Raw genomic sequence first — 18,839 nt, forward strand, 5'->3', positions numbered from 1 at the left:
ACTACTTCATCAAAGATGCTATATGTCGATGTTACCGTCGCAATTCTCAAACCCACCGCGATTACTATAGATCCCAGTGCGTTGCAGATGCGACGTCGGTGCGGGGAATCCTTGAAGGTGATCCAGTGAAGGAAGTAAAAAAAGTTGAGCGAAGGATCCTGGATAGCATAGAATGGCCAGGGATGCTGTGCAACATACGCTTCCGCCGATTATAAGCCTGCGCCATCAAAGCATATTATATCTTATCTCACCTTGCCTATACTCCCCTATTGCAAAGACACCATGAAGCCACTCTCGCCCACAAGCTGGACGGCCCGGGCATGGTCGGCCTCCTGATATTCCCACTGCTACCAGTACGAGCCTTCACTGAGAACCCAAGCTTAGCCCCAGCGCCCCCAATTGGGTTCAACAATTGGGCACGCTTCAAGTGCGATCTAAACGAGACGCTCTTGACCGGAACAGCGCAAGCAATGCTAAAGTGCGGTCTTCTCGACGTAGAATATGACCGCCTTACGCTGGATGACTGCTGGATGACTGCTGGATACTTCACAACCGTGCTGGTTATGGTTCCCTAGAGCGGGACACCGACAAGTTCCCGCATGGCATCCCCTGGCTCGCCGACTACATGAAAAGCAAAGGCTTCCACCTCGGCATCTACCAAGATTCTGGGAACCTGACCTGCGGCTGGCATCTTTGACTTACTGTGCCACTCCCTGAAGAACGGAGACGGACTCCTGACCGTGCTGAATCGCGGAGCCAATGCGGCCACAACGACCGCCTCCCTCGCGCACCTCGGTCTGTCGTCTCAGTCTAGCTACAAGTATGATGCACGCGATCTCGTCGCCGACGAGGTCTCAACTATCGGCTCTACTATCGAGATCCAGCTCGATTCTCATGTTGCCAAGGTCTACCGTATTTCACTGCCTGAAAGCTGCACTAAGACTACCCCTAGCGGGGTTGTTTTTGGTACTCCGTCTGATCTTTGTATGACTGCTTCTACTGATTCTATTACCTTTGAGAGATGTAGTGCCTCAGACTCCCAGGTCTGGCATGTGGCGGTAACAGGCGATGGCACTAAACTGACATTGAGTCCTCTGTCGGATGTGTCGGTTTGTCTTGCTGCCAAGAACAGGCTTTCGCTTGCTAATTGCCATGCCGGAACTGATACTACCTGGTATAATTAAATTTCAGGTCATTTGCGCAGTTCATCAGAGAATTGCTTGACTCAGAGCAAGGATAAAGCTAGCATTGAAGAATGTGTGGTTGATAGTTGCCGAGTGGAGTCCGTCTGGCCAAGGGACATTTGAACTAGACTAAATACGGATTAGCGTGGAACCTAACATCCGAAGCTATTGACACGTGACTGAATGTGGGTCTACTTTTGTATATAGGTGCAGGTGTGATCCTGCCTGATGAGAGCATCACTGCCAAAGATTTAAAGAGCAAGGAGAAACGTCCGACCTATTAGCAATACGAGTAGACTTGAGCAATAAAAAGGAAGAAACAGACATCGAGCCTTCATCTAGAGCCCTTGATCGAGGTGGGATAGAAAGCCCGCACGTGTAAAGCTTCATCATTTGTACATTCTGCTCTATACATAAGTTAACCAGACGCAGCGGTAGAACAGAAAACAACAATATTCATAGTTTCCCAAAGGAAATTTGAGAAATCTACCCCTGCAAAGAAAACCCAACCCCCTCCCCAGTTCCCATCTCAACAAGATTAGCCCTCATCCTCTCAGCCCTCTCCCCAATCCCAAAAGCAGCATCCTCACGATTAACCCAAGCCCCAACCCCATGCTGTAGCACCGCAGTAGCCCTAACCTTCTTCTTTTCCTCAACATCATCACCCCCATCCCCAGAAGCCTTCAACCCAAGACTTCCATGCAAAGTCAGCCTCGTCTCAACCCCACCCTCACTCTTCCCCCGATACACTCCACGATGCAAGATATTACTATTATAAAACACCGCATCTCCAGGCTGCAACTGAACAACTAACTGATCCGGCAACTCAGCCGCATAAGGATCGGCCTCACGCTCGACCTGAGTGCGTGCACGCGCATGCGTCCCCGGCACAACAATCAGCGATGCATCAGGACACAGCGCCAAGTTATACTGGCAATGCGACTGTCGGCCGCCAGGCGCTTTAGCTGCAAGCTGTGCAAGTTCTTCCTCGGCAGTCGCGTGCTCGGAGATATCATCACGGTGCCAGCGGAGCTCGAAGTCTTTGGTTTCCGGCGCCACGAGCAGATTGAACAGTTCCATGACGAGCGGCTCAGTCTCGCTGCTGGCGGCATTTTCAACGCCCATTAGCTCCTCCGCTACGGCGAGAATCGTGGGAGAGAAGTAGCATCGCGCGAAACTCTCCCGTCCTGGCATTTCGGGGTGCATTAGGTGCTGCACGCCCCAGATTCCGCCCTCCGAGGCGGGTGGTACGGTTGTCGGCCAGGGTGGAAATTGTTTCGGGACGGTACGGAAGTGTGGCCAGCTTCCGTTGCGAGTAAGGGTTGTTGCTTTTGTGGCGATTTCGCGGTAGTGCGATACCTCAGTTGGGGTCAAGAGGTTGCGAACTACTACAAAGCCATCACGTTTGAGGGCGTCTAGGTTTGGGGTGGACATTTTGGTAGAGAAAAGGTGAGAGATTAAAACAATCCGATCATGAGTATCTGGAGATCTAGGAAGTATCCGGAGATTAAAGTTGAAATATATATCTGCGGGGTTAAAATAGGCTAAAATGCAGAAAACAACAATACGACGCAACGGTGTCGCATTTATTTGGAACGATACTACCATGGATCTCCAGATGTGACCTTTCTTTGGTACTCATACTACATGCTACCTAGGTCTGTATACATACATACTTAACTAGTATGATTTTATCCATCTGCATATCTTTACTATAATATTTGATTTGCAATAATTAATTATCTAAAATCAAACATAACAACCTCGTTTAATGTAATCTCTTGTTTCAAAACATGCACGTCATGGGGATCTCCGAATGCCAAGAATAGCCAAGAGCTCGAGGGCTGAGTCCTCTGCCACAGTTTGGGATCGCACTTGACTTTTTTTCCCTTTGGAACCCTTTTTGCTTGCTTGTTTGGCTTCTACTCTTTTGAGGTACTCCATATTAACCCCTCACATTGAGAGGAAAATACCACGCAAATATCACCCCCACCATGCCCCTCCTCCACGCGGGCTCCGCCCTGCTAGTACTGCTCCTGATACTCCCACAAGTACACGCCTTTGGAGCTGGAAATATCGCCTCTATCTCCGCCGTCGAGGGCAAGAACTGGCGCCATGGTGATATCGAAGATGTCCTCAAGACGCTGGCTTTCATCTCTGGACACAAATGGACCTCTACCATGGTCAAGCGTGTGTATTTTGGTAACTGGTTGCGTGATTAGTGAGTTATCAAGGAATCAAAAGATCAAAAGATCCATATATTCTGACTGCTTCTATAGCTCGCAGGCAATGGATGTTGGAACTCTTAAAAATCTGCAGGCCGATACAATCCGTGTTTTGGTGTGGGTCCTATCGTTCCTGAGCTTCGGCTATGCTACGGGTGAATTTGAGGTGACTTCGGATCGATTGGGTGTTTACCGTCCTGAGGAACATATCGAGTAAGTCCAGCTTGAGGTCTATTCTTGATAAGTTGTACTGATTGTCTTCCCCCCCATAGTAACCCTAAAGACTATGCCGATAACGAAGATGCACGCCAATATGACAAGCGGTTGCGCCCACCCGTTCGTGCTGTCGAGCTCGAAATCGACCCGAACACCGGTATGAAGAACTATATCGCCAATGAGCGAGGCGACTGGGCCACCAGCTCCGCCTTCATCAAGTTCAGTCTTAGCCGCAGTATTCACTATGGACGGACCTACACCAATGGCGGACAAAAGAAGGGTAACGAGGAGGACCTGTGCGAAGCACTCCGGTGTCTAGGCCAGGGACTACACACGCTGGAGGACTTCGCCGCACACACCAACTATGTTGAGCTGGCATTGCGCGAGATGGGTTTGAAGAACGTATTCCCGCACACGGGTACTGCCACCCAGATCAACCTTCAAGGGCATCGCGTTTTTCCGCTTGTGACGGGAACCTTTGGTATGGTTGATTTCTTCCATTCCGTTATGGGAGAGGCAAATGATCATTTCACTCAATCCGAAGTCAACGAGATGGATATTGCACTCGGTGATGCCGAAACGAATGCGCAATCGAACAACTCACTTAATGCCCTGACTGGGCTCTTGGGCAAGATCCCTGGTACCAAGGAGCTTGTCAATGAGGCTGAGGGTCTCAGGAGGTCGTCAGCGGCACAAGAAATGGCCAATCGGAGCCGTAGTGCTGATACCGGCTATGCGCAGTCTTCTTACAATAGCCACGAGCGATCCCGTGCTGGGCCAACCCAGTCTTCAAGCAGTGATTCAAAGCCTAGTTCTGGGCTCAACGGCATGCCTGATCTCAACCCCCAGGAGACAGTAGCCAAGATCTATCCCATCCTAGCCTTCCGAGATAAGGTGATGCGGAGCTTGAACTCGATTATTGAAAAGATCCCAGGCTTGGAGTCACTCGTCGAGAAGATCTCCGAAACTTTGACGGTTGTCATTATGTCGCTCCTAGCGCCTTTCATTCGACCTTTGATCAAAGCTGCTTCCAAGTCCATGCAATCGGGATCAGCAGGGGTCATTGATGCCTCTGGCAAGCACCAGTACGAACCATGGACCGATCCTCACTGCACAGATCCCACTCACTCGTTGCTCTCCAAAGACCACTTTGCCAACGTTCTGAATGAGCCCGCCGGACAGGTCGCCTCTGCAATCGTGGAGTACGTCGCGCCTCGCGTTCTGTACGCTTGGCAACACACCGATGTTTCCGAGGACGAGGTACTCAATGACTGCTTGCAAGTCTTCCACCACCCAGTCCTGCGCAATATGCGCAATGATGCCCATCGTGCAATGTTCGAGGCCGTCGAGAAATGGGCCCACGCCCGCTCAGACCGCGGTGCTTCCCTTGACTCCATCCTTAGCTCCGAGGGCGTGAGATCCGGTCGTAACACTGGTGGAGTGAGCCACACTCACAGCGGTGGTCATGGTGGGTTCGCGGCATTGGGCGGTGCCTCGCACAGCCAAAAGCCGAGTCACAGCCATAGCCAAAGCCACGGACACAGTAACAATGGCGGACATTCATCTGGTGGATTTTCTTCATTCCTCCCTCAACAAAATCAGCACCAAAACCACCAGCAACACTCAAACAACAGCTCCTCTGGCATGCCCTGGGACAAGCTCTCCAGCATCCCCGGCTTGTCTAACCTAAGCAAACTCGAAAGCAAAATCTCTAGCTTCCTTCCTGGTGGCTTGTCACGCGATGTAAACGACCAAGGAACCCAACAGTACCAGCACAGCTCATACCAAAGTCACGGGGCAGAGGGTAGGCACGAGGCTTCGCACCCTCCTCCACAACAGCATGGAGGCTACCACCAGTCTCAGCACGTACCTCAACAGAGTCACGAATACCAGCATAATCAACATCATGAACAGCATTATGGCGGCTCGCAGAATCCTTCGTCCTATAGAAAGCAGGACGATCACTTCGGCCACCCGCAGCCGCACGGTGCCCACAATGGCCCCCCACATGGTTCGCATCCGGGCTCGCATGGTGGGTTTGGACAGGGCCAGGAACATGGACATAGTCACGGGCATGGACATGGTCATCCGGGTTTCTGAAGATTGGATGATGATACGAAAATTAAATGATTGGGCTGAATATGTGGAAAGCAAGTGAATATGGGATGGAAAATGTGATCGTATTTTACTGAAATCGGATGGTTGCTTATGTCGGTTTAGACGGTAGTGGAGTTTGGAAAGACGGTAAAGGTGGGGGATCCAGTGAGTTTGGAAGTTACACTTCCTTTTATAAAAGCCCATGTGAAACTCATAGTGTTGAGTCAACTTGAGTTTTCTTTGGACGTATATGGGCTTTTGAGATTCCCGGGATATCTCCTAGTCTTAGGAACCAGGCCATCACCGAGGTGGTTTGGTTTTAGTTTGTTAGATTATTCCCCAATCCCCAATCACTAGCTATATTTACTTGGTTTCTTTCCCTGGGATGCTGTCTCATCATGGCCTAATATCCCCATCGTAGTGTTGCTCATTTCAACCAAATATCCAGCATGGAAGAGAAAGATACATAGAGCCCTTGGGCGTCAGTCTCGGAACCTTTAACTAACATCTATAGTAGGAGAGGCTTGAAAAACAAACAACATGTTCATGGGAACACATATGATATTCCGCAACACTACCAAAAGAAATCTAGAATCTCTTCGTAGTGATCAACAATCCAGGGTTGGTGATAGGAGGCTTATGAGTCGCAGCCCTGGAGTGTTTGGGTATTCCCTTTTTGGCACCCATTTACATTGGGTGCCTCATAGATCTCAGCTCTTCTAGCATCATATCAATCATCCAACATGTCTGTTTCTTTGTTTATAAGTAGGTACATAGTCATCTAGAAAAGATTCTTACATTTCTCACGGGGCTTTGTTGGGTATTCTGGGCGTCGTCGAACAAAGGGCAAAACTGGCTCTTTAGCAATGAAAATATCATTCATTTGTTTTATATAACTTAAGATAAAGAATATTTCCAATGTTTTTGGTTTCTTGCGTGTCTAATAAAGCCATTCTCCCTCAAGTCTAGTGTTGAGCTCCAGACTCGCCGGGGCTATATAAGCCCTTCCCTCTTCGCGTCAATAACAGGAATTCACCGACATTGTTCTGTTGTAAAGTTCTTCGAACGTCCACATTCAACCCAATACCCAGCCACAATCGATTGTGTAAGTCTTGCAGCCATATATCACCATGTCATCTGACAAGCTTTACAGGTGGGCACAGGTTGCAGCACTCTGCGGCGTATCAATTGAAGATATTGAAGATCTACAGATCACTCCTCAGGCATCTGTGCGGTGCCATGTGGGCCGAGAACATAGCATTTCCCGGCCACAGATTGTAGTTAGCGAGTGGATCAACGAGAACTACCTTATCTGGACCCTATGCGCCGGCCTCACAGAGTCCGGCCTTGACCAGGATTGGACAAGCAGGTTTAACATCCACTACCGCTCCCAGTGGGTTCATATCCAGAAGATTGTGCAGTATACTCAGGGAGTTCAACGGTTCCTACTAGATATTCGACCCCCACCTATGCTGATGGCTGTGTTCGCTCACGGCGATGGGCCTGTGAGCCACTCCCAAGCCATCATGTCCACACCTGCTAGTACTCGGCCCAGTGGAGGTTTGCTGAAGCTCTTGCGGAAGGTGTATCACGGAGGCATGTCCCTGACTGACGCCTTCGTTGTAGTGCTCTATGAAGCGGATGTGACCGGAGTCGCGCCGGAGTCGCCCCCCTACTCCGCCCTGGGGTTGCCAGATCCGCATGCCGTCCCACTTTTGAACCTCCCTCCTCCGTATGAGCCCATTCCCGAGTCGGGCTTAGCAGGACTCCCTGAGCGCTATCTCACTCCACCTCCTCCTTACCGAGGTACCTCCCCTGCTCCTCCTGATTGGGACCCCTGATGGGTTTGCACTTTATATGAACCCCATAAAGTACTAACAGCTCTGCTATCAGGTGAAGATGAGGTCGGTACTTATTTAGAATGCTTTCCTTGGCTATATATCTCCTTTATAAAAATGAATACAGTTGGTCTTTTTTCAATTCTCTATATATAGAATAGTTATAGCTTCGAGCGTGGTAGCGAGATTAAACCTCGTTTTAGCAGTGTATATGGAAGTTTCCTCGGTTTAGAACATTGTAGATTTCTCACGGGCTGAATCTGGGTACAAGCTGTAGTATAAAGAGCAAATAATTAGGGCAAGACAATTAATCACAAATTTTATCTAGAATATATGTTTTGTAATAATATCCAAAAATAATACAGGGCGGTGTTGTCTGGTCGCCTGACGCCAAAAATAGCGGGAGCCAATAATCGCATGTAGGTTTAGCGGTGAAAGTATCCAAATATCTAAAATAACCATAGATCGAGAGTCAGTGGAAGGCCTGATTCTGTGGATCGTATCGCCTCTTTAGGTTGGTTCAACGGCAGTGGCTTATCATTCGATAATCCGGGGATCCAAATAGGTTTGCCAGCTAGGTTCCAATAACTTCAATGTAACTCTACGTCAACATTCAATCATAATATTGGTCGTGCGTGTCTGTTTCTCGTGTTCATGTCTCAGTTGAACTTCTCAACAAGTATATTTCTAAGCATATGTGCAGGGAAGAAGTATAAGAGGGGACCATCGGTATACCCTTCAACAGCAGCAAAGAATTCAACGGCAATCTCAAAGAAACAAAGCAACATACATTAGTCCAGCAACATGAAGACCATTTCGATTTCCGCTGTCGTTCTGGCGACTGCCACCTCTATCCTTGCTGCACCCAGCCCCATGGTGCCCGTTCTAGAGCCACTGCAGCTCACAAACCTCAACGCAGCCATCTACAGCACAAGTCCCCCAACAACCTGTTTCCTCTCCTTTGCTGTCAAAGACCCAAACACAAACACAGACACCAAATGCTTTGGCTACTGGTATGTTCCAATCTATCTTCCAGTTTTCTTCTCCGTGTCTAGAATACATTATAAGCCCAAAGCCAAAAAACTTAAGTGATACTGACATCTAAAAAGGTCAATTGGAATGGCTGGGAACAAAACCTACGACTGTTCCGACAAGGCATACCAGCTTCATCTCCCAAACGGAATCTATGATATTGAAAACATCGATTTTGGAGTCTCCCGCGCCGACGGCTCTGAGAGTGGGCAGTCAACTGTGAACGGCGACTTGTGGAAATGCGAGAAACAGGAATACCCTATGGCACAGTGCAATTGGGATGGTGTTTTCAGTCTCGATGTGGCTCCGTCTACTTGATTGGGGGTTTATAGGTGTGGAAGGAGAGAAGTATGGCACTGGGGTTGGGCGGAATGTGTATATATGTTTGTTTCGCTTCCCTTTTTTGGATTCAACTTGGTCTAATTGGTATTCATTTCTTGTCTTGTTACTTTCAAATATATTTATGTCGATTTGTTCTTATTCCCTATCTGAGACACTACCTACATGTAATGCACTAATGTAGCTGATATAAGATCTAGCAACAGGATTGAGAGATTTGGGCTATACACGGGGGCTAAAATGAAAAACAAACAAATAAAAAGCCATATCTCAAGAATCTTGAACACTAACACTTCACTCTGTACTCTGTACTCCGTACTCCATACATTATTGTTGAAGGTCAAGTCCCTTTTCCAACGGGGCCCAAAATTCCCGCTGACTCATCTTATCCTCATCTCGGCGCTACACACCTAAAAGAGTCTTGGCCTTCAATTCCGTCGATCTCAGTGGCTGCAAGCAAGTGGATTCCTCTGTGCATCGTCTCCATAGGCTCGTCCCTAATAAAAAATCTTGATGATTCAGCGGCGATTTGCCCGGCCCCATGATGACCGATAAGGCTTGTCGACACCTGTAAGGAGTATTACGATATCACTTTATGGACGAGGCTACTGGTCCACGGAGCGCAAAAGGACGGAGCGCTTGCGATCTTTGTCGACACCGAAAGGTAATATCTACACTGCCTGCCCAATGTGACAGCCCCTAATCTGATTTTGCCGACAGATCCGCTGTGATAAAAAACAACCAGCCTGTGAGAATTGTCATATTGCAGGACTACCATGTACTTTCTCTCAACCTGTATCACAGCATCGGAAAAGTACCCGACAGTAAGACTCCATATCACTGGGCCCCTCTTTATCATGCGCTTACGGGGTACACAGAGAGCTTACCGAAGCCAAAGCTCGGGTTCGGGAATTAGAGGCGACCCTGCTCGGACTTAAAGAATCCACAAAACAAAGCCACAAAAGGCTAGCTATTCCTTCTCCGAGCAGAAGCTCTTCTCCGGCGTCGCCTAGACCCCTCTCTCAAGCATCTTTATCTTATTTGCCCGATACTCGTGATTTCGATACCGCATTGGCGGCTTTCCAATGGCACATCTCATATTGTGGGCTCGGGGGTGCTCTTTCGACGCAAAGGGTAGCTTTTTACTCTCTCGTTCAACGGCAAACAGGTTGTACATTCAATTTGGATGCCTTTGCTCATGAGGTCACCCAATCTTTCAGTTCACAAGAGCTCAAATCGACAAAGAAAGTGATTGGGATCAAATGGCCAGGGTCTGCTCTAGTCCAACGGTGTTTGGAATATTTTGATAGAAATGGTCTCTATTCTATATTTCCAATTGTCGATGTTGAAGCCGTGCAGATTCTACTCAATGCAAAAGTCTTAGACCAGCCTCCGAACATGACCCGTGCCGCGAATCGGGCTTGTCTGGTTGCTTTTGCGGCAATGATCACCCAGATCCACCGCCATGAGCAAGCTTTCGCCGGCGCTGATCCGGATGCTTATTTGCAAGCAGCGCTAACACTTCTTCCTGAAATGATACTGGAGCCCCCTGACATAAGGACTTTGGAAGCGGTGACAATATTAGTAAGTTCTTTGCCTGTCAAGCCTCGGAGGTGGATACCTTGTCTCCCGTGTCTTAGAAGCTTATATGTGGCTATAGATGCTGTATATCACCCCTCTTGGTAGACCCCAGGTAGGGGAACTACTTCTTGGGATCGCAGTGCAGCTCATATATAACCTTGGGGCAAACAAAATACAAACCCCCAATGAGATACACAGAACAGACCAGCGTAGCCAACATCTCCGAGCGTTGTTCTGGCATTGCTATGCCATCGACAAAGAATTCTCTATCCGAAAATCCCAACCACCCTTGATAAACGACGCCGATTGCGATCTGGATCTACCTACGACATACGCCCAGGAAACCTCGGAACGTCACTTCTACATGAAGCCCTTGTCATCCAAGGAGCTTCTTTTCCCCTCAGACCTCCGCTTCTCTTTGCTCAAGTCCAAGATCTTCCGGTTACTTTATTCAGCGGACAGTCAGGCACTACCGGAAGCTAGACGCCTTCAACATATCCGGGAACTAGACCAAGAACTGAGCGACTTGAAGCTTGGGTATCCCGCCGACTGCCGGCCGGAGGTGTTCGCCACCGAGAGCGCACCGGACTATCTTTTCCATGATCTCAGTATCCGTGGTGTGAATATCCATTTGGAATATTACTACTGCCTTGGAAAAATCCACGGAGCGAATGGCTCTTGCAAGATAGTTTCTCCACATAGCTGGTCGCCTCTCCCATCTAGTGCAGAGCTGTGTTTTGAAGCTGCGAGGTGTTCGCTGATCTATATTTGGCGAGTCCGCCAATTCGTCAACCAGCATACATTCTGGTAGGGACATTAAGACTTGGCATACGAATATATACTAATTTGGGTTTCTCTCATATCTCAGGCTTCACGCGCAGTTTCTCCTCACGGCCGTTCTCTCAGTCTTTTGGTATCTCATCACAGTTCCAACTTCATCTACTTTCACAAGGGATCTCAAGAGCTTGGAGGATATTGCTGAACTCTTGGCTCACCTCGACAAATCGTCGGATGACGGGGGGACTTACCCGCCGTTTTATCTGGCCCAGGCTTTTGTCGAGAAGCTGATCTCACTGGCGCGGCATTCGCGGCCTAAGGTTGTGGGCACATGATAGGATTGCCGGATAATTTGAGTCACTTTCTCTCTTGAGGGTAGTACTTTTGTATATAGAACAATGCTAGTACACTCTGTGACTCGGGCTCAAGCTCTGAGCTGTGTAGGAGTATATAGACCTCCTAGGCGCTGAGGCATTGACTTCCGCTTGTTATTTGACCAATTTAATTGAATTGCACTATTGAAATTAGTAACAGTATTTAATGCAAAGATCGGTCAGTATGAAGTGCTTGTAGCCTTGACTTAAGTACGAATGTGGTTTTCTTTGTATACTTTGTACCTCAGATGTTTCCTTTTTATCCGACCGGCTTTTCCACCAATCCCCATCGTTAAAGTATACGTCTGCTTTCCCCTCTTCTCTCCCTTGCATATTTCCATTCCCCTTTATCTTCTCTTCGCCATTGTCCTTTCTCTCTCCTCTCTCCTCTCTTTCTCATCTCCTTCATCTACAACAACTCTTTGCCCCTAGGTGACAGGCAACTTCCTAGTCACTAAACGACTGAGCACTGGCTAAGATACTGGAAGCTAAGAAGCTGGAAAATATTCCGAGTCCCGCTTTTTACAATGACCAGACTTGCTTCCAAGGTCTTGAACTCTTGAACCGCGACTTACCTTGACATTGACTCCCTCGGCATTGGAGTCAATGTCAAGGAGGAACGGTTGTAAACATGATTCGCTCTATGATGCATTAGTTCGCTCGTCTCTTCAACAGCCCGGCCGGGCTAGCTCAATCGGTAGAGCGTAAGACTCTTAATCTTAAGGCTGCGGGTTCGACCCCCGCGTTCGGCTATTCCTAAAAACCAAACCTGAGATTTCTTTTTTTGCTCTTTTCTTTTCTGGATTTGTTTAATGGTGAAATAGATGGATCAATCGACCTTTTTTTTCAAGTTTTGCTAAGTTCGTGGGCGAATGCAGTGTAGATAGGTAGGTGTCGTCCGATTCATTGACACTAAAGAGTTACCTTAGAACATTTTAATGGATGTTTTTTTTCCGTTGGTATCTGTCCGATGATATATATATTTGGACCTGACTAGCCGTTTTTCTTGATCTCATATATCAGAAAAAGAAATGTATATCATCTATTAATGTAACTAGAGCCGTTTATCTCTATCAACTATATACAACACGGCCCTCGCCAAAATAACTCAATCGTCAGTCATATCATAAGCTACAAGGTACACATGAAAGCCTGAAGCCCCTTCGCATCAGACGGTGAAATGCAGCGCCCCAAATCACACTTGAACACACTTTCACAGCTTTGTTCCCTCGCGTCCACTGTCACTAGGACGCCTAGGCCGAAGAGGCCCTAGGGATTGACCAGCAGCATGGCTCGGCCCAGCTGCTGACGATGCCACCTGTGTCCGCGTCCCTTCGTTGTCTGCAGTGCGCACAGCTCCTCCGCGTGTCCCCTGGTGAAGACGAGGGTTCATGAGCCATTGGACCTGCATGCGGACACTGTTGACTGCCGCACTCGTGTGGGCCATGTCTTCTTTGATGCGCATGCATTCATTCATGATAGCCATGCTAGCGCGAGCATCTAGGTCTGTGATAGCATGGGAAAGTTGGCTGACCTCTTCCCGGAGAGATTCGTGTAGCGAAAGGAGATAGGTCGTGGCATTGGAAGAAAATACACTCGCAGCAATATCTGCAGGATCATCCGTGTGGACGTCGACGCGAGTGGAGGGTTGCTGTTCTCGGCCAGGTTGGGTAGATTGTCCACCACCATGACTGTTCGCACCCAAGCGTGTGGACTCGACAAGAGTGGACCGAATGTTTGCGAGCCCATCCTCGAATATCTCATTCCGCTGCTGTAAATGTCGCATACTTGATTCTAGGGAATTGAGCCGGGTATTTTGCATCTCAAAGTACGGGCCCATTGCGACTATGGGGCAGCTTTGCTCATGTGCTGCAATCTCTGCCCGTCGGACCTTAATAGGACATGCGTACTTGGATGCCTTGCAGGGAATTGCAACCTCTGGACATGATTCAATGTGCTCCCGCAGTGCCCCTCTAGTGACAACTGTTTCGCAGTCGACACATGTGACCTCGAGAACGGGACAAAGCTCTTTCTCATGCTCCTAGCATTCCGGTCAGCGTCTATAGAACCCTAAGAAGCTCAAAAGAGCAACGAACCTTGTATTCATGCTCTAGAACATCTTCTTCGCAAAAAGAGCAGCGCTGCACTCTATGAATGCACTTCCGATCCATTCCAACGTCCTTGCTTCGCGTCATCTGATCGCATGAATTATCCGGACACGGCAATAGCCGGTACCCACAGTACTTCTCGACATGCGACTGGACATGACCTCGGGGTATAATTTCCTGACAGCCCTCCGTTATCAACGGACATCGCACCCGGATCTCGTCGCACATGTTGATCAGCAGGCGGGGCACGCTAGCCGACACTTTCTGGGTGGGATTTCGGCAAGAGGGACACGGGAACTCGTCCAAGTCGGCCGAGCGGAAGCTGGTGATGGCCGAACTGAGGCAACTCCCGCAGAAAACATGGTCGCATTGGAGACGAACGGGGTCAACGAAGGGACAGTGGCAGATCGGGCACATCAGGTGCGAGTCGTACTCGGAGACGAGATCAAGGCTGCGGAGATCGATTAGCTCGTCGCGGTCGCGGCTTTCCTCCATAGCCAGAAAGTCTTGTAGATTCATGATGCGCAGACTTGGGGCCTATCACGAGGCCCAAAAAAAATATGCAAGGTACCAACGGACTTTTATTCCTTATGTTGTTGGTTTCTTGGAATGCGGAATCAGTGCGCGGGTTCATGCAGCTTGGCGCTAGATACCGAGGTAGACCGAATAGTCCAGATCTATGAGGATGACACTCAGAAAACAATCAGTTGAGCGATCGGAAGCAAATGCTTGCAAGACATGGACATATTAAGATTTCCAACCTGAAGAGAAGGCGGGATGACTGCGGGGGATCAAGGGGAGGCAAAAAGGCGGAAAGCGGTTGATCCGCACTGTTGCCTCCGCTTGTGATTCCTCGTCTTACCATCTCCACCTTCAACCTCGTAAACACCTCAAACAGTCTGACTTTATCTTACTTGGCTGATCGGAGGTCTTTCTCCGTACTGACCGTCCAAAAGCCTGCGATTTATACATCTCAACAGCCTGACATATTGATCTCACGCACCTCATCATGACGAACCCTTCCCAGCTATTCCTACTCGCCGATCACATCAAATTATCCCTTTTGGAGCGCGAAAGGGCAATCTCACTCGATCTCGAGCCCAATTCCCAAGATGGAGAGATCTCTTGGTCCCTCGAGTCCCTCCGAGAAAGCATAGAGGCCCTAGAAGCCGAACAAACCCGGCTAGCCAACTCGCACGACAGCGCAGGCGCCGCTGCCCTCAAAGACCAACTCACCCCCCTCCAAGCCCAATACAAAGATCTGTCGACCCAGTTCTACGGCGCAGACGGCCAGCCATCGGACAGCAACACGACGCAGGCGTCGAAACCTGCCACCCCCGATCTCAAGCAGCCAATCCCACAACATCCACCTTCCAAATCCGTCCGCTTCATGGACAGCTCCGCCGCAGCCGCAGCCGTGCAAGATGAGATCGACGAGGAAGATGAGCGCAACCGCAGCAACCTCTTCCGCCCATACCGTGATGAGCCATCGCCGCGACCGGATCAGTCAAACATGGACAACCAGCAGATTTATGACCACCACGCTCAAACCATGCGTGATCAGGATGATCAGTTGGATCGGCTAGGTGAATCGATTGGCAGACAACACCAGCTGAGTATTCAGATCGGAGATGAGCTGGATGGCCACGTTCAACTTCTGGATGGAATGGATGGGGACGTTGAGCGTCATCAAACCCGACTGGATGGCGCGAGACGGCGGATAGATCGGATCCGTCGAAAGGCAGGCGAGAACTGGAGCATGATGACTATCATTGGATTGATCATTATTCTGGTCATCTTGATCGTGATTTTGAAATGATACCCCGACGGGTGGATGATTGGAGGCTGTTCTTTTATCGCAGTCACTTTTTCCTTTTTTTTTTTTTTTTTTTTTTTTTTGNTGCAGCTTTATTCAACACAGGACGATTGATTCTCCTGTCTTTTCACAGTGGCTCGAGGCGTTAGAGGCAATTGAGTCGCTCCTAGACTCCTAGTTAGATCATTGATCATACTACATCTACAAGTCTACCCTTGATCATAAACCCCCTTTAATATCAATTATCTGTTCAGACAAAGCGTGAAGTATCAATTGTCATTCAGGGATGCGTTGAAAACTCGCATAAATCACCATAAAATACTCCCCAACAGCCTCACCCACAGACTGGCCCAATAAAATACATACGCGGAATGAATGAAGGCCGTTATTGAAAAGTTACAAAATGCCGACAGCTTTCACTTATTGCTTGTTACCCGCCTCGGTTTTAACATGTTTCGTCTTCTTCTGCATCTCCTGGAAAGAGATATCACCGTCTAACTCGCCACGATCCGCTTTGACCTGAATAAATTAAATATATTAGCTCCGATGGAAATGAATCCCAGGGGGTCAGTGCTTACATCCGCTTCGCTGTTACTAGCCAGCTCGGACTTCCACTCTGCCTTGCCCTCTTTGGTGTTCTTGATGCCTTCCTGCTTATGGGATTCGTAGTGGTGGGAGAGGTTCTCACGGCCTTCTTGTGGTTAATATGGCTAGGAGAAGTCGATGGTAGTGGTATACTGACTCCTATCATCCTCGTTTAAGCTTCGGACTGCTGAAAAATGGAATGTGGAAGCTGGCGCGGCGAAGTTGGTTCGGATAGCTTGGCGGGAGGAGGCACGGATGGTGGTGAGGAATGACATGATGGTTATGATGTAGTTTAGATAGGACGGTAGAGTAACGACTTTACAAGACAGGATAGATTGGGATGGAAGAAAAGTATTTGAGATTAAATAATTGGAAGTCTCTTCCGGGCGTACGGGACATTTAACAGCGCAGGTCTTTTCCATCTGGTTCTGGTGACAGCTCCTGATGTTATATGACATCATCGGATTGGTGGATCTACGGTTTGACAAACATGGCACTCGTGAACGTAGAACGTAGAACGTAGAACGTAGCATATATATTATACCAGTATTATAGTTCAAAGGATATAATCAAGACTCTATTCTATCAGAGACATTTTGAAAGCTTTGGAGCTTTGGTATACTTTGTGAGAACTGTTGTTTTTGATATCCAATGTTGTACGTCGATATAGCATCTCCCCGCATAAAAAGGTGGAGACTTACGGACTTTCTGTACTGCACTTGATTTTCTTGATTTTCTTGATTTTGGAAAATGGTCATCATCAATACAATTGGTAGATTCTAGACAAACCAATTTTACTATCACGTACATAGTACTTTAAGTGCGAGACAGGATCCTGGGTGAAAAGGTCCTTCAGGCCACACATATAATAGATGCATACAGAAAATACTTCCTTAGTAGAACATCAATTACTATTGCCTCGCAGAAAATTTATTATATATCTATAATTTTACATGTTGTTAGGCAATCTAATCATATTACTATTATACCTACCTCAACGAACCTGTCTCAAGGGCTGTGCACAACGGAAAGATTGACGAGCAAACATGATTGCGATGAATTAGAGGGAGTGGGTTACACATGCGAACGCGAAAGCAAAAACGGATGTCCCTCTCTTGTACTAGTTATCTAGTTGTAACATGTATTTATCTCCCCTTTAACCCCACTGTTGTCTCTATACATCTGAGATCAAATATGCCATGGGTTTCGCACCGAAAAGAATACACTTCATGGCAGTGCATGCTTTATAATTGGGCTCCATTAATATTCCCTGTCGATTCGTAGACGATTTAATATATTGCGGTTTAAAAAAGGCATGATATCCCTCGGATTTCATACCAATATGCATCATAGTTGACCGTCAGTCGAGTCCTCAAGGGACTAGATATTTATATATGACAGCGAGAGGTACTATGTGTTATACTATAGCTAGGTAGATAGCATATGGATTACGAGTACCGTATTCTATTGGGGAAACAGTACTCACAGAGTTCCGCCTAACTAATACAACTACAGTAGGTCGAAGAAACATTTATTAAATGAACACATGATTGAATAAATGATTGATTGGTTGGTTCCAAGCTGAATTCATTGATTGACATTCATTCTAATACATTCATTCTAATAGAAAAATTGGAATTTAATAGCTCTCCAGTTACAATTGCCTCTGCCTGTTTAAATGTAAGCTTTGTTTTCGATATCAAATCGTATCTGCATGATAGACTTCTTCCAGACCACGATTCCGGTGATACGATGTGTACCTCTGGGAAATGCCGACAAAACAATAGCAGCCACCCCCTTCCCAAGCTCTGTGCCTAGAATGGCCTTATACTCGGGGGTATCAAAGTTCCAGGTCACTTGATTTACTGATGCTGGAGATGGCTGAAACCCCTGGGAATTAGGTGGTTGAGTTTTCACCCAAATCGTTTGTATAAAGTCTCTGGTATCCGCGTTGATAACGTTTTCGAGGTAGATGTGTCTCAAGATATTCCGGGCGAAGTGAATATCGTACTGTGCGAGGGCAATCTGGCTCCACCAAGGTCCATCGTATCTGTCAACATTTCTCAAGATAATAACTCCCATTGCAGTCGAGATATGATAAAAGTTAGTTCCCCTTCCTCTTTTAGAGTGCTCAAAGACCGAGTTCTTCGATATTTTAACATCATGATAATCTTCGTTACCTACAGGGAGACCACAACCCTCGAGGTCCCTTTGAAGGGTCGGGGGCCTTGAGATCCAGCGGTTGAAATTTGATGTCCATCTTTCGGACCGGTGTTTAGCGTGGGTCAACTTTCTAAATTCAAAATTTGGTGGCTGCACTGTACAGTTAGGCTCGTTTGCATCATCGATCCATCTTTGTCGCAAGTGTCCCCACATCTCGCGCTCGCCGTACTGATAATCATTTGGGTTAACGGATGGGGAAGCACCAGGCTGAGAAGATATGGAAACGGGATTATCGACAGGGACAACAGGGTCGGGGATGGGTAGGGCTGCCGGAGTAGGGCGAGGTATAACTCGGAGTTCTATAGGAGCATCGCCGGAAGGGCGAGGGCCAAAACTGGGGGAGGTGCGGGGGCGGCGGCAGAGGCCGAAACAATTCCATCGACAACAACCCGGCATATCTGTGGATATTAAAACTAAAGTACTGGTTATTGAGTGGTGTATTGA

The 18,839-nt window shown here is 47.9% G+C and overlaps 10 protein-coding genes across 10 annotated transcripts; 6 read left to right on the top strand and 4 right to left on the bottom strand.

Moving 5' to 3' along the window:
- Positions 1-320: 320 nt before the first annotated feature.
- Positions 321-575, top strand: PEX2_006240 (Aldolase-type TIM barrel; the record flags this gene model as incomplete). Its single annotated transcript, XM_016737901.1, has 1 exon — positions 321-575. One exon carries the CDS (start codon positions 321-323, stop codon positions 573-575), a length of 255 nt encoding a protein of 84 aa, XP_016597875.1.
- A 1,095-nt stretch (positions 576-1,670) lies between these two features.
- PEX2_006250 (phytanoyl-CoA dioxygenase family protein) lies at positions 1,671-2,618 on the bottom strand (the record flags this gene model as incomplete). Its single annotated transcript, XM_016737902.1, has 1 exon — positions 1,671-2,618. The coding sequence occupies one exon, from the start codon at positions 2,616-2,618 to the stop codon at positions 1,671-1,673; it is 948 nt and encodes a 315-aa protein (XP_016597876.1).
- Positions 2,619-3,178: 560 nt separating this feature from the next.
- PEX2_006260 (Het-C domain-containing protein) lies at positions 3,179-5,725 on the top strand (the record flags this gene model as incomplete). The annotated part of the gene is made up of 3 exons (XM_016737903.1): positions 3,179-3,405; positions 3,464-3,622; positions 3,682-5,725. 3 exons carry the CDS (start codon positions 3,179-3,181, stop codon positions 5,723-5,725), a joined length of 2,430 nt encoding a protein of 809 aa, XP_016597877.1.
- A 1,127-nt stretch (positions 5,726-6,852) lies between these two features.
- PEX2_006270 (uncharacterized protein) lies at positions 6,853-7,563 on the top strand (the record flags this gene model as incomplete). Its single annotated transcript, XM_016737904.1, has 1 exon — positions 6,853-7,563. One exon carries the CDS (start codon positions 6,853-6,855, stop codon positions 7,561-7,563), a length of 711 nt encoding a protein of 236 aa, XP_016597878.1.
- Positions 7,564-8,364: 801 nt separating this feature from the next.
- Positions 8,365-8,910, top strand: PEX2_006280 (uncharacterized protein; the record flags this gene model as incomplete). The annotated part of the gene is made up of 2 exons (XM_016737905.1): positions 8,365-8,573; positions 8,670-8,910. 2 exons carry the CDS (start codon positions 8,365-8,367, stop codon positions 8,908-8,910), a joined length of 450 nt encoding a protein of 149 aa, XP_016597879.1.
- A 1,419-nt stretch (positions 8,911-10,329) lies between these two features.
- PEX2_006290 (fungal specific transcription factor domain-containing protein) lies at positions 10,330-11,624 on the top strand (the record flags this gene model as incomplete). The annotated part of the gene is made up of 3 exons (XM_016737906.1): positions 10,330-10,515; positions 10,592-11,319; positions 11,381-11,624. 3 exons carry the CDS (start codon positions 10,330-10,332, stop codon positions 11,622-11,624), a joined length of 1,158 nt encoding a protein of 385 aa, XP_016597880.1.
- Positions 11,625-12,876: 1,252 nt separating this feature from the next.
- Positions 12,877-14,290, bottom strand: PEX2_006300 (uncharacterized protein; the record flags this gene model as incomplete). The annotated part of the gene is made up of 2 exons (XM_016737907.1): positions 12,877-13,704; positions 13,760-14,290. The coding sequence occupies 2 exons, from the start codon at positions 14,288-14,290 to the stop codon at positions 12,877-12,879; spliced, it is 1,359 nt and encodes a 452-aa protein (XP_016597881.1).
- A 490-nt stretch (positions 14,291-14,780) lies between these two features.
- On the top strand, positions 14,781-15,590 carry PEX2_006310 (syntaxin family protein; the record flags this gene model as incomplete). The annotated part of the gene is made up of 1 exon (XM_016737908.1): positions 14,781-15,590. One exon carries the CDS (start codon positions 14,781-14,783, stop codon positions 15,588-15,590), a length of 810 nt encoding a protein of 269 aa, XP_016597882.1.
- Positions 15,591-16,007: 417 nt separating this feature from the next.
- On the bottom strand, positions 16,008-16,447 carry PEX2_006320 (uncharacterized protein; the record flags this gene model as incomplete). The annotated part of the gene is made up of 3 exons (XM_016737909.1): positions 16,008-16,106; positions 16,166-16,278; positions 16,330-16,447. The coding sequence occupies 3 exons, from the start codon at positions 16,445-16,447 to the stop codon at positions 16,008-16,010; spliced, it is 330 nt and encodes a 109-aa protein (XP_016597883.1).
- Positions 16,448-17,846: 1,399 nt separating this feature from the next.
- Positions 17,847-18,791, bottom strand: PEX2_006330 (uncharacterized protein; the record flags this gene model as incomplete). Its single annotated transcript, XM_016737910.1, has 1 exon — positions 17,847-18,791. The coding sequence occupies one exon, from the start codon at positions 18,789-18,791 to the stop codon at positions 17,847-17,849; it is 945 nt and encodes a 314-aa protein (XP_016597884.1).
- Between the last annotated feature and the right edge of the window lie 48 nt (positions 18,792-18,839).

Source organism: Penicillium expansum (genome assembly GCF_000769745.1).
Source record: "Penicillium expansum strain MD-8 chromosome Unknown contig17, whole genome shotgun sequence".
NCBI lineage: Eukaryota > Fungi > Ascomycota > Eurotiomycetes > Eurotiales > Aspergillaceae > Penicillium > Penicillium expansum.